The sequence below is a fragment of the Alosa pseudoharengus genome, unplaced genomic scaffold, assembly GCF_046254945.1.
Source record: "Alosa pseudoharengus isolate Yale_2024_CS ecotype anadromous, Long Island Sound unplaced genomic scaffold, YU_APseudo_1.1 YU_APseudo_1.1_scf_2, whole genome shotgun sequence".
In the NCBI taxonomy this organism is placed as follows: domain Eukaryota; kingdom Metazoa; phylum Chordata; class Actinopteri; order Clupeiformes; family Clupeidae; genus Alosa; species Alosa pseudoharengus.
This window is the reverse complement of record NW_027468663.1, coordinates 27878446-27892905: the sequence shown is the minus strand read 5'-3', so window position 1 is coordinate 27892905 and position 14460 is coordinate 27878446. Positions and strand designations below refer to the sequence as shown.

Sequence of the window (14460 nt, the reverse complement as noted above, 5' to 3'; positions counted from 1 at the left end):
GGCTGTGCGGTCGCAGGCTCGCAGCCCCTTACTTGCAGTTTCCCAAATATTAAAGGTCCCATGTGTAAGAACTTCTCCCATCTAGTGTTTAGGGTTTATATTGCAACCAAATAGAACTACGGTAGCCGTCGCACATCAAAAACATAACACCCATTTCACACCAAAGATCCGCGTTGAGACGAAACCGTCGCAGAAGGCGTTGCAGCGGTTTGAATTAAATGGTGCACGTCGTTGCCAGCTGTTGCAAGCCGTCGCAAAGCATTTAACATTACCATATCTAGTCGCAGCTCATCTCGTTGCGAATCTACCTAGATAATGGCCCTAGTTCCGAACTCCTAAATAGGGGTGTCAAAACAAACTTTTCTCTTGTCATTGCTTGTGTGTGATGCCAATGAAACACACTTTCGGACATGGAATAAATCATTTAATTTTGCCTGTTTACCGAGCTAGTTAGCTAACGTTAGCACAGTAAACTGAAAGTGAATGGAAATGGCTAGTGATGTTTGCTAGCTAGGTAGCAGCTAACCTGAAATGGCATACATTCAGCAACTTTGTGGTAGTCTGCTAGTTCTAGCAAAACTATGGTAGGTTAGTTCATCAACTATTTCTGGGTGTAGAGTCTGAACAGGTGGCTGTGCACAAGAGCTTTGCTGAGACAGTGACCGATCTCTTTATTTGTTTCATTGGAAAATACAATGCCAATGTCTGAATGTTAGGAAGACGTGTAGCTTGTAGAAAATGGGTTCATAACGTACATTGCTGAATGTAGGGAAATTCAGCAGATGAATCCAAGAAAGTTTTTCTTTGCATGCCAAAGACGGCGCTGTATTTCACAAATGTCCCTACTAGCTGCTCACCGTTATTTTAAAATGGCGCACGTAGATGGAACGCTTATAAACGCTATGTATATGTAAATGCCCATAGGTATGCTTCGAAGTGGTGGTGGTAATTAAACATGAATGAGGCCACATTTATGAATGGGAAATGTTAATATAGCTAACAAACAACTGAAAATGTTCCACACTGTCCCTTTAACAAAGTAGCCCTCACAAAAACTGTTTTTGGAAATCGCAACCTAGTGTATAGGATCGTCACATATTACCAACTGTCACGTATGTCCAACCTCTTACGTGTATGTCACTTAATATTGATTTCTATACAAACCAAGACGACGGATTCCTAAAGAAACGCAAGCACACACACCATAATTTTATCTAAATTAGCTATGTACAAAAAAGAGTAGCGTTCAAATTCGGCAGAGACAGGAGAGAGTGGACATTTAGAGGCCTTGTCAATGTTATGTGGTAGCCTAGAAGCTATCTTGCTAGCTCGTGTAGGCTACGCTATGTGTAGAAATAACATATTTTGTAATCTCAGTCAATCTTATTGCCATCTACAGGAACTTCTGTGCCTTTGTAGCACATTAACATGTTCTACTTTTTTGAAAAGCAATTTGAAATCATCAATGTCTTCACTCTTGCTGTATCAAAATCTCACATTTCTTCAGAGATGGTCTTAATGATGTGCTTAAAGTCAAGTCAAATTCTTTCAGTTTGTGCATGATTAGATGATATCACTATACTAATATTGTAGCGTAAATGGTGAATAATGAAGCTATACATCCATCATATGCTCACGTATGGGATTTCTGAAGTGTTAAAGATTAAAATGATAAATAACAAGAACCGTACAGAACCAAAAACTGTGACCTTTAAAACCGTGATATGAACCGAACCGTGGGTTTTGTGAACCATGCCACCCCTAAAAAGTCTTAGGTCCAAGATATTCCATGAATTCAACTCTTCAACTTTCCAATTCTCGGCCGGTTTACTGCTGCACCGCTTTGTTGCCTCAAAAACTTGCGTACACGAGTTAAGACGTGAGATTCTAGTGTAGCCACCGCTAACGTTAATATTGATAAATGCCATGCTTTGCGTGGACATGAGTGTACGCCTGTTCAATGCCTGTTTTAGGTCATACATTTCTTTATTAAATGAGGGCCAATGTCTTTAGTCTTTTTGTGATCCTTTTCCCACGACACAAGCTTTTTTCATTTAACTGGTATGAATTCTTGGACCCATGAACTTGCTGTTGCTAGCCTCTCGCCAGAACAGCTGCATGAACATTCTCTTACTCACACTCACACTCACACATACACACACACACACTCTCACACTCCAGAGTTAGAGTGGTGGCTGTTGTAAAAAAAAGCTGTTGTAAACTCCCCTTTTGGTAAACAGGGAGACCGCCAGCGCCTCAATGACGAGTTGGAGGAGGCCAAGGACCAGGCCCGTCGGCGGTCGCTGGGCAACATCAAGTTCATCGGCGAGCTCTTTAAGCTGAAGATGCTGACCGAGCCCATCATGCATGACTGCATCGTCAAGCTGCTCAAGAACCACGACGAGGAGAGTCTGGAGTGCCTGTGCCGCCTGCTCTCAACCATCGGCAAGGACCTGGACTTCGAGAAGGCCAAGGTGGGTAGAGCTCGCCATCTGCCGTGCTGGGCAGATACGGTCATCTCATTTGACTATGACCAAAGAGTATAGAAGTAACAAGAGGCGAAACTCTGTTGTAGTTTTGACAACAATCGCTAGTTCGCGCTTTCATCATTTTGGACTGATCATGCCACTATGGCCGTTGACTTCAATCAGAACATGCCAATGTAAACCAGCAAGATTGGTCACTATATTGTGCTCAATTTCGAACCACTAATTCACTTTTAAACACTACAGGTCATATGTAGAAGAAAAAAAATATTTGAATATCACACCGGTCGCTCAAATTAAACGGCAATAATATTATGTAGGGCTACATACATGGGCTACAGATCATGTCCATTTACTAAATTATTATGAATAAATGTATAGCCTTACTCGTCATATTTTGCATTTCTCAACACGATTTATGACAGTTGGGGAATTCAGGGTATGAGAAAAGGTTAGATATTTTTTATATATATACCATACATGTCAACACTCCCGTTTTTCCCGGGTTTCTCCCGTATTTCAATGTCATCTCCCAGCACCCTCCCGTTTTATTATTTCTCCCGGAAAACTCCCGTAATTTGCATGGCCATCAAACTTCATTTTAAAATAATTTATCCATTCAGGTTGCCAGATTGTTTATGAAATACACCCTACACATACATAATCACTTAGTTTCAATTTCAACCGTTTTGTCATAGGCTAAAACCTGGCAACCCTCGTCGTAAGCAAGCGGGCTAGTTGAATGGCCTACTCCAGAACTAGCTGTTGTGAAATTGTTGGGAATTTAATTGATAAACACATCACATAAACTGTTATTGAGTGTTGTTGATCAAAGTCAAAGTCTGAACTTGTCACTGAACTTGTGCCTTCGGAACCAAATCTGACAGCAAGCAGCTTTGGAGTTTTGGAAGTAGGCTGCAGGCAGGCAGCTGGTGGATAGCCTACATAACTGGCATGCGTAAGGTAATGGTAAAAGCAACGACCGAATGAATGTGTATGAAACATATTAAATATGAAAACACAGATCCGGTATAAACACTGACCCCCTGAAAAAAAATCTCCCGTTTTTGGAAAGCTAAATGTTGACAGGTATGATATATACTGTAAGAAACGTTTTAATCTGGACCGATATTAAGTTCTATGATAGTTGTGTTGCTTTCAGTCCAAGATGGCGGAGCTGTAGCTCGGTTATGGGTGCGTTTGTTGCAATGGGACGTTCTTGTTACTTCTATACTCTTTGCTATGACCTTAGAGATGTAAATGTTTCTCTCAGGGGAGGCTGTGAAGTTATCTTTGTGAATGACCTAGATGTGAAGGCCAATGTATGATTAGCCATTTGTGAAATTAACTGGTCAACAGTTTTGTATACCATGATTGGGTCTAAGATGGGTTTGTTGAAAACATTTTGGGTAAAGATCTGTGAATCACGTATGGAAGTCTGATTTTAGAGTAACTATAGATTGACTTCCCTTCATCCTTGCCTTCCTTCTTGGACTAGTTCGTATTCCCCTGATGGGGTGATGGGATCCCTCATATGCCTGCCTATTGCATGCCTGTACATTACAACCCTCCCCATGCTGCTCCCCTGATGACCTCAGTTTAGTGCCACGTGTCTGGGCCACTGATTCACACTGATGGGAATGAGGGACTGAGGAGCGTCAGGTTGTGCATGATGGGCGCTGAGTGTGATGAGCATTACTGTCTGGATCCCTTCAGCTCTGGCTGACTCATTCTGTGTGTGTCCACAGCCCCGAATGGACCAGTACTTCAACCAGATGGAGAAGATCATCAAGGAGAGGAAGACCTCGTCCCGAATTCGCTTCATGCTCCAGGACGTCCTGGACGTCAGAAGGGTAAGAATGTTTACCAAAAACTTCCGAAATGTCCATCCCTAATGGACCGTAGAAGTTTGCACTTAAAATCCTGGCGGTGAAACGTGCATGATGGCACATTATTAGAAATAATACAAAATAGGAATACAAAAATGTGGTTACAGCTCAGGGGCCGTATTCACAAAGCCTTTTATCTTACCACTAGGAGTACTCCTAAATCGCACTAAAAGATTTTAGCTAGGAGTTTTCTCTTAAAAGTTATTCACAAAGCCTTTCAGACCTACTCTTAGTAAGGAAAAATGACAACTCCTAAACTAAGAGTGAGTCTTTGTTGCTATGGATGACGCCATTACTCATGCACGAGCTTGACTGAAGTGGCCACCTTGATTGGCTGATGATTGTAACGCGAGAATTCCAAACACCTCCCTTACGATGATTAGTGACAGGTGACAGGTCTGAGAATGCATGCGCTACACAAGTAAGCGAAGGACGGAAGATGATGAATAACTGAATAAAAAGGCCTAGCCTAAATGAATAAAGAGTAAGGCAAAACAAATAGCCTAGTAGTCTAATGAAACATACGGATTGATGCAGCATCTTTGCAACATTATTAAATTAATCTGTCACCATATGCCTACGTTTGCAAAGAGGAGAACATTTTAATTTGATTCACAATGAAACGTTACATTTAATTCACATGTTAACAATGAGTAGTTTTGGTTGTTGTTGGTGGCGTTATTGCATCCCTTTTATGCCTAGGCCTACAATGCAAAATTGTTCCCTCGCAATTGGAAGCTCGACGCATACGCATTTCAAAACATCGCGACGTCGTGAAATGTCACAAAAAGGGTTTGTGAATAGGTCTTAGTGAGTACTTTTAAGCTGTCCCAGACTTAGGTGCTACTTTTAGGTCTAAAATGCTTCGTGAATTACTTTTAGTGAAAAAAATTAGGAGTCCTAAAGTTAGGAGTGACGCCCATTATTTTTAAGAGTTGCTCCTAAATTCACCAGTTAGGAGCTACTTTTAGCCTTAAAATTCTTTGTGAATATGGCCCCTGGTGGTCATCGATTGTGGTTCAGTTGAAATTATATTTAACAGGTGATATATATTATACATGTTTAAGTAATTCATTCATGGAAACATGATTGATTAAATATATTCAATGACATGAAGAGAACTGTAGGGACAAAGATGGAGATGGTACGGAAGAGGCCACCAACAGAGGGCTTCTCTCGCCCCTTCTGATGACCTTTTTGCTCCCCCTCGTTTGCAGAACAACTGGGTGCCCAGGAGAGGAGACCAGGGCCCCAAGACCATCGACCAGATCCACAAGGAGGCTGAGCTAGAGGAGCACCGCGAGCAGAGCAAGGTGCAGCAGCTGCTCATGAACAAGAAGGACATTGGGGGCCGGGGAAGTGGAGGTGGCGGCGGTGGTGGTGGTGGTGGAGGTGGCCGCGGCGGACCCCACTCCTCAGGGGGCGGCCGCAACAGCCAACCCCAGGACGAGGGCTGGAACACAGTGCCCATCTCCAAGAACCGACCCATCGACACAAGCCGCCTCAGCAAGATCACCAAGGTAACCTGCTGCCTAGGCTGCAGTTTGAAATGTTGCCTTTAGGGAGTGCCAAAAGATGTGAACCCATTTAGCTTCACCCTGACCTGTGGCTCTTCCTTTTGCAGCCTGGTGCTTTGGACTTCAACAACCAGCTGCTGGCTCCTGGAGGGAAGGGGACCTGGGGCAGCTGGGGAAAGGGCAGCAGCGGGGGCACTGGGGCCAAGCCCAGCGGCGAACAGGGTAAGGAGACCTGCAGTGCACCAAAAATCATGGCATTTTTTATTATGTCTGCTCCAAATGACTTTCTATATCTGGAATAAAGTCATGGAATATCAGGGAATTTTGTTTAAATAGTACCAAAATACATTAATACAAATACATTTCCACACAGAACTGATGTTTATCTGTTTATAAGCTTCACTGCTTGCTTGAGTGGTTGTGGTTAGCCCAACTTTGTTTATTCAATGTCCATTTATTCATTTTCCGCTCTGAAAAAAGTAAAAGGTTCTTGAACGCTACATTGCTGCTCTGAAATCTTTGGTCAGTATATTGTACAATTCATTATAGGTCACAGAAATAGGTCACATGAAAGTCATGGAATTTTACATTTGATATGGAGTGGGAACTGACCAAAGCTCTGGGTAGTACTTCTGTGGACACTGATACGGCCATGCCATCCAGTCATGGACATCCAGTCGTGTGCATCAGTGTCTCCAAAATATAGTCCTTTTGCTATTACGGATGTGTTTCACAGCAGCACAAGCTGGTTCAGCCTAACAGTCCTTTTAATCAAAATAACCATTTGCTGTAGAAGTCAAAAAAGTTTTCTCTGCCTCTGCCTAACTGCTTTACTTCTCTATATTGAAATGGTAGTTGCTATCTAGCAAAAGTACAGTTGCTGGTAATTTAGCTGTTATTAGTGGAAGCATGAAACAAAAGAATTGTTTTAATACCAGGAAGCAAACACTGAAATGAAAATGTGATTTGATGAAGGCTTATTAGTTTGTCTTCCTCTCTATTGTCAGAATCTGGTCGGCCGGCCACCAGCACCCTCAACCGCTTCTCGGCACTGCAGCAGTCTGGACCTCCCTCCTCCTCCTCCTCCTCTGTGGAGGCCGACAGGAGAGTCCCACAGAGGCAAGTCCAACTCTACTCCTTATGGCCGTTTTCAGGCATCATATAGTCATGTCCTGTTTTGTTCTGTTATGTCTTTAGGAAACGGTGCTGATGAACATTTTACGTCTGCTTTTTTGTGGAAATGGCACCCATGTTTGATTAACATTGCTGTCTGATTTACTCTCTGGTTCTTCTCGTGTTTGCATCCACAGAAGCAGCTCCAGCAGGGACCGTAGCGAGCGCAGCGACCGGGACCGGGAGCGATTTGACCGGTTTGACCGCCGGAACGACAGGAGCCAAGATCGCCAACGGCAGCCCATCACCAAGCGCAGCTTCAGCCGGGAGAACGAGGAGCGGAGCCGAGGAGGCGACAGCCGCGGTCCCGGTGACGCCGTGCGTCGTGTGGCCAGCATGACTGACGACCGCGACCGAGGCAGCAGGGACCGGGGCAGCCGCGACCGAGGCAGCAGAGACCGGGGCAGCAGGGATCGAGGCGGACACGACAGGGACCGAAGCAAAGACAGTGGTGAGGACCGCTCTATCACTTAGATATATATGTAAAGTAGTTGCAACAGTAGAACAGCAATATGTTAATACAGAAGATAATGAAAATGTGAACTGTAATATTGTAACCTCAGATAGAAGGGTGTAATGAAAAATGGAGATGTATATTGCAGCTTTTCTTGTTCTATCAGTAGACTAGTGGAAAATATATATTTAAATGTACCTCCCGCCTCTCTTTAACAGTGAAGAGGGAGGCTGCTCCTACTCCCCCTCCCAGCAAACCGGCCATGAGTGAGGATGATGTGGACAAGAAGGCCAAGGCCATCATCGAGGAGTACCTGCACATCAACGACGTGAAGGTCAGAACCCTGCTCTCACTTTCAACACACTCACGTACACACGTCAGTAAGCTCACTACATGGCCTATCAATAAGCAACGAAGACCTTGCAAGGCATTCTGCCAGTACTACTAAGACTGCTGGATGCATCGATTTGTAAACACAGGTTGAGTTCCCGGTAGAGTGTGGCAATGTAAATAGAAAGTGTGTCATTCTTTCACCTCATGATTGGCATGAATCCAAGTTCTTTTAAACGTCCATGACTCACTCAGTCACTCCCTTAGTGACCTCAGTGTAGTGCCACGTGCCTGGGCCACTGGTTTATACTGATGGGGATGAGGAACTAAGGAGCTTTTAATCATTCACCTAATGACTGATTATTGAAACCAAATCATGATGTGCGTCAGGTGAATGGAATGATTGATTGTCAAACACGTATGCAAGTTACTAACCCCTACGTGTGTGTGTGTGTAGGAGGCAGTGCAGTGTGTGCAGGAGCTGAACAGCGAGTCGCTGCTCTTCGTGTTTGTGCGGAACGGTGTGGAGTCCACTCTGGAGCGCAGCACCATCGCTAGGGACAAGTTGGGGCAGCTGTTGCGCCACCTGGTCAGCGCCGGCACGGTCACCCCCGACCAATACTACAAAGGGTCAGTCCACGCTTCTGTGTTCATGGTGCCGTCTTTTTAGGGCTGCTGCTGGTCATCCCTGTTTCCATCCTCAGCTGATTTGCGTATTCTGTGAACAACTATTCTGATTTCCCTGTAAAAATTGAGCTGTATGCCTTGACATTAATTCTGTATGTTTGTAGTGAAGAATGTTTTTCTTTTTAGCTGGCTTTTGTACACGTCCATCACGAGCACTCTATGGGTGTGTGGACAAATGGTTCCGTTCTAATTGGTTCTCTCTGCCCCACAGGCTGCAGGAGACTCTGGAGATGGCGGATGACATGGCCATAGACATTCCCCACATCTGGCTCTACCTGGCTGAGATAATCACCCCTATGCTGCACGAGGGAGGCATCCCCATGGGCCAGCTCTTCAGGTGAGCTCAGAGATGCAGCTGAAAGTAATGGCCCCATAACGTCAGGTGCCCTGTGGCATTCTCCTGTGCCTCACCCCTTAGCTCAACTAACACCAGACCTATTCTCAGTTGAGTTGAGTTGAGTTCTCAGGGAGTTAAGCCAGGCTGTTTTAGAATTTAAAAATGAGATTGCCTAAAAGGGCACAGACATTTCCCTTGCTTTAGGCCCTGGTCTACATTCACAGTGCTGTAGGTGACTGGTTAAGTGTCAGCTGAGAGCACATGTAAATGTGTCTGACCTGCTATTCTTTGTGCCTGCAGGGAGGTGGCCAAGCCTTTAATGCCGATGGGGAAAGCTGCAGTCTTCCTGGTCCAGATCCTCAACTTGCTCTGCAAAGGACTAGTATGTCTTCTAGCTCTTAGTTTGAATTGAATTTAGTTTTCTTTGTTCATATTATATCATATTGAATGTGTGTTGTTCCTTTTTTTTCTTCAGAGCCATAAAAAGGCTGGTGGCCTTTGGAAAGAGGCTGGGCTGAACTGGAAGGACTTCTTGCCCGAGGATGAGGACGTAAACAAGTTTGTCACAGAACAGGTGAGATGCTGCAGCTGCACACAGTGGTAGAAATGTTCTGCTTTGTGACGCACACAGAAACCCAGACAGACCCAGTGTGGGCCTCAGGCCCTGATTTGACACTAGACAATCAAAATCAGCATGAAAGTGTAAAAAAAGCAGTGTTTGCTCTAATATGTCATGATTGAGAAACTGAGAAGCTAGAGAACTAGCTGTCAGTGAATGACACATGTACATTTCAAAGTGAGCCTCCCTTGTTTTTTTCCATAGATGTACAAATGACACTGCGTAATCTGACACAATGATCTTAAATCTGCATTTGGTGACGGTCAGTATGATTTTGCTGTGCCCTGTGCAGAAAGTGGAGTTCACCCTGGGAGAGGAATCGGAGAAGCCCAGCAAGAAGGAGCTGCCTGGGGAGGAGGTGGGCAAGCAGCTGGACAGACTCCTCAAGGACAAGGCCAACAACCAGAGGATCCACGACTGGGTGGAGGTGAGTGCACATGGCCCCACACACACAGACCTGAAGTGGTGGGTAGGCCACAGCACGTTCTCCCCCATGCACATGAAATGAAACAACTATGCAGGGGGGGGGGCGGGGGGGGTGTTGCTGCTGTCTTCACGTTCTGTTTAAATTATTTTTCACAAGGGTTTAAAACCTCCAAATTAAGTTATCAACCAATGGTCACCTTATCAAGCGGTTATCTTGCCTGGTTTGAGCATTGCCGTTGTCTGTAGCTTTTTGGCAGCTTCTGTGTTTATTTCTGTGGTTTTCGTCCCTGATATGGGAAATTGTGACCAGGCATGGCAAAACCAGGCACATGTCTCCCCAGAGACATTTTGAGTTATTCACAGATTCTGAAAGTGTAGTTTCAAAGCTATCCAATAATGTCTCACTCATGGAGATAATATTTGAATAAGTTGTAGCCATTTTAAAGTATACACATCTCAAAGCTACAAGCTGAGAATTCAGGCTTTTCAATTTGACTACTTTCTCCCTCAATCCATGGGAGGGGAACTCAATGGTCCTCATTTACATGACATTAAGATCAACCCTCCCCCCTGTCACGGTCACTGATATGTCAGCCTGCAGTGCTAATGACCCATACAGAACCAGCTAGTAGCAATGGATAAAATAGTCTAAAACGTGAATTAAACAAACATGAGATCACGTTTGCAAACCCTGTTAATTTGAATGCACACACGATGCAAGTCACCCTGCCATCAGTCAAAACAAGACATTCTCGCATTATTCAAATTAATTGCCCACCGAAACTATCTGTAATGGGTTTTGGCTAGTAGCCTATGGTGCCAATACGACAGTAGGCCTACGTTAAGCTAGTAGCAATGGATAAAAAGTTTCTAACACACAAACTTTATCCCCGTCAAATGTAACTGTGGAAATAGCATCTGATATCTTACGATCTAGGATTCTTCCTCGTAATTATCTTCGGCTAAGGTCAGCTCTAGATTAGGGATGTTCTCCAATGTAATGAAGTCGCCTTCATCATCAGATTCAGGTCATCTGCAATCCGCTGTGCTTTGTCCATCTCAATTCCAATTGTAAACAAACAGCATGCTGGTTCAGTAAGTAGCCATGAGGTTACTACTAGCATACAGCTGATTGGCCGACAAAACAAAAGAGCACTAATAGTCACGCCCAATTCAAACGCTGGTTTACTTCCTGAAACTTAACCATTTTAAAAGACAAAATATACACTTTTAAAGCAACCAATGCTGTTATCTGAAACATGGAATTGCTTCTTTAGAACTTCAACTTGCACATTCTGCAAAAAAACGAAAATAACTAATTTTGAAGAAAAAAACTTCAAAGTCGTTTTTCGCGACTTGAGCCTGGTTTTGCCATGCCTGGTCACAATAATCAGTATATCCTCCACTAGCCGTGACTCATTGAAGTTTAACCTATTGTAATATCAGGTTGTGTTTTGGGACCTGGTTGTGGTACATGCTTGAACTCCACACATTTTCTTTACATCTTGTGATCAGGATATGTTTATTTGAATGTGACTCTGTGAAAACCTTGACAGCTGACCTTGCTACGCAGCATCCTTAAATGAACACTTGTCTTCATTCATGGAACACTTCATAATCTAACTGTGTTGTACGTTTTCTCATTTTCTTCAGGCCAACTTGGACGAGCAGCAGATAGGCGCCAATCAGTTTGTGCGAGCTCTGATGACCTCCGTCTGTCAGGCTGCCATCATCTGTGAGTAGAGCCCCTTCACAACGTCAATGTCAGAGAGACACTGATGCTATTATTACTATAGCTTCCTACTGAACGATTGTTGACTTCAGCAAGGTCCTTTTTACCCGAATTATTTTCAGGAACACATGTTTTGCGATCATTAAGACACTGGATTACATGGAATTTGGATCAATTCGCTTTGTTTTGCGCTGCAAACTGACCTTGACACTAAATTGAAAGCCGGCTACTCAAATGAGAAGGCTGCAAAGCCCCTGGGCAATTTGGTGACTCTCTGGGAAGATTTGAGAAGTTTGTGGCTGTAATCCCAGCCATGTCGCTGTAGATGAATTAGCTCACGTTTTACTTCTCGTGTGGATCTAGGCCAGACTGCTCTGCTGCCAAGGGGGGCTTTTATGAGAGATGCACTAGGAGTTTCTGGCCGAATTAGGGCTTGACAGAATTTCTTAAATAACCTGTAGTTAAAATTCAGGTCATATGCCAAATACATGGTATAATGACCATAATGTTGGAGATTCAAACAACTTGGTTTAAAAATGAGACAATCATTAGTCTCTGAACTATTATATGGACTTGTGTTAATGTCTTTAGAGTGCTTTTTGTAGCATATGGCAGAATAAACAGCACAGGGTGCTTGTTAAGTACCCTAAAAATTAAATAACCAATGCTGAAAATTAGGGCTGTGCAATTAATTGAATTTCAATTTCGATCTCGATTTTGCCTCCAAACTATCACAAAAATAGTATAATCAAGAAAAAGAGAGATTATTTTGCCACGTTCCGTTAAGAAACAAGGTTTTTGGAAATAGATACAATTTCAACTCATACAGCCCACTGCTTCACGCTGCTTCTTTAAGCCCCGCGCTCGACACACCCATGCACAGGCCACTCAATCAGTTTTGGCTCGTGTGTGTGCTCGTGCAGTCGGTAGAATCATGAAATATGCCGAAATTGTAACTAGCGCATTCTCTGGTAAGTTTGTTGTTATCACTGTTAATCGAGGCGACCAAACTACTCAGAAAACTTATGGCAAGATGGCTAATCTAACGTTAGAACACGCCTGGTTTTTCTTTTATCAGCACGTTACAGCTTGTCTATTAGCTTCTACTAGTAGTACAGGAGGATAACATTAGGCAAACGTAGCGCTACGGTTAGATCATTAACACTGATTCTTTGCTCCTTCAGTCCCAATGTCATTATCGAACATATTTTCCAAGACTCAGAGAAGCCTCTTGGCTAGCCTACATTTAAAGTTGCAAACTTTAACAAAAAAAAACCTGGGTGAATTAAACACTCCGACCAGCGTGACTATTTACTGTATTAGCTATCCAGCTATCAATCAGTGGTTTCAACCAGTGCTGCTTTGGCAGGTGAAGCAGAGAAAGAAAAAAGGCCGCACTTTGCATATATGTGTTTTATTGCACAAGGTGAAGCGGAGAGCCAAGAAAAGATAACTAATGAAAAGATGTAGGAGAGGAGGAAAAAAAGCTTATATTTTTATCAGATCATCAGCGAACATGTCATTGGATTTAATCCAAAATGCCTGAATATGCCACACACCACAGAATGTAGGCCTAATCACAATGCATCTGCAGTATGTGCTGTTATGAATAAGATTTAATAAAAGTTATTTAACTTCACTTGGCTTCCTTATTTTCCATTATTATAGCCCATTAGTGATTATTGTTCTGGGGTTGTGGAAATAACCGATAAGGCTAATGTACCCCTCCCTAACCCCCCCACCCACCTTAAATGCATTATAACGCGTTAACATCATAGATCAGACTTAATTCTTGTAGCCTATTACTTCCTGTGTATCATTAGCTAAATACAACTCACTGTTCTTTTACATATGTTAAATTACATAAAAATATGAGACTACACACAAATGTCTCATACGGATGATCATGTTTGATCTTGAACCAGCTGTATCGTGTTATATTTTGTATTCCAACTGAATTTATATTATGCGCCTTATTTTATTTAACGTGAAAGCAATTGATTATATCTATAATGTAAGAGGCAACACAATAGTAAGTGTAGACATAGACCTCCTTGACAATCTTCATGACATTATGTTCTGTCTCTTACATCTTAATAACTTACAGCAGTGAGTTCAGATCTGAGTAATAGTACAGTTGCACTCAAGTTTACAAACCCTGTACATACACATGCTAAAGTTGAATAAAAAGAGGAATAAATATCTTATAAAATATATAAAATAATCTTTTGGAAATTGCCTTAATTAAACAAATGAGGAAAAATCCAACCTTTAAGGACACCAATTTTCTTTGTGAATGAATAATGTATTGTAAATGTTCTTCCTTAAAATACATGGGCTTATAAGTATACATACCCCTATCTTAAATTCCCATAGAGGCAGGCAGATTTTTCTTTTTTTCAAAGACCAGTTATTTCATGGATCCAGGATACTATGGATCCTGATAAAGTTCCCTTGGCCTTTGGAATTAAAATAGCCCCACATCACATACCCATACCCTTCACCATATCTTACGATTGGCATGGGGTACTTTTCTTAAGACCATCTCTCAATGCAAATCAAACCAGGTATTAGGCTAACTGAACTAAAGCCATGCCAATCTCTAGGTATGGTGAAGGGTATGTGATGTGGGGCTATTTTAATTTTATATTTTATACTAAATGTAATATTTTGTTTGTTACATCACAACTGTTTCACTGCAAAATGTGTGGTTCTGCATAGAATCTGAGAAATTGAGGGCAAAACCAGTAAAAATGTATCCTTAGTTTTCTCTGTATGGCTGAAGTTGGTATTACATTTAATTTCAGTGG

At 42.7% G+C, this 14460-nt stretch overlaps 1 protein-coding gene and 2 non-coding genes across 5 annotated transcripts in view; all 3 read left to right on the top strand.

Annotated features, from left to right (window-relative positions):
- The window catches only part of eif4g1a (eukaryotic translation initiation factor 4 gamma, 1a), a 53983-nt gene that overhangs the window by 37550 nt on the left and 1973 nt on the right, over positions 1-14460 (top strand). For all 3 annotated transcript variants that reach the window (XM_076294384.1, XM_076294382.1, XM_076294383.1), the window contains 13 exons: positions 2241-2474; positions 4235-4339; positions 5593-5895; positions 6000-6114; positions 6900-7011; positions 7203-7516; positions 7738-7853; positions 8307-8479; positions 8748-8873; positions 9174-9255; positions 9349-9447; positions 9785-9919; positions 11572-11653. In XM_076294384.1, coding sequence (XP_076150499.1) covers positions 2241-2474; positions 4235-4339; positions 5593-5895; positions 6000-6114; positions 6900-7011; positions 7203-7516; positions 7738-7853; positions 8307-8479; positions 8748-8873; positions 9174-9255; positions 9349-9447; positions 9785-9919; positions 11572-11653 — 1996 coding nt within the window. The remainder of the gene's footprint in view (positions 1-2240; positions 2475-4234; positions 4340-5592; positions 5896-5999; positions 6115-6899; positions 7012-7202; positions 7517-7737; positions 7854-8306; positions 8480-8747; positions 8874-9173; positions 9256-9348; positions 9448-9784; positions 9920-11571; positions 11654-14460) is intronic.
- On the top strand, positions 4067-4142 carry LOC143135789 (small nucleolar RNA SNORD66). The gene has a single exon (XR_012989220.1). It is a non-coding gene; the product is annotated as a small nucleolar RNA SNORD66 (small nucleolar RNA).
- LOC143135790 (small nucleolar RNA SNORD66) lies at positions 8108-8183 on the top strand. Its single transcript, XR_012989221.1, has one exon. It is a non-coding gene; the product is annotated as a small nucleolar RNA SNORD66 (small nucleolar RNA).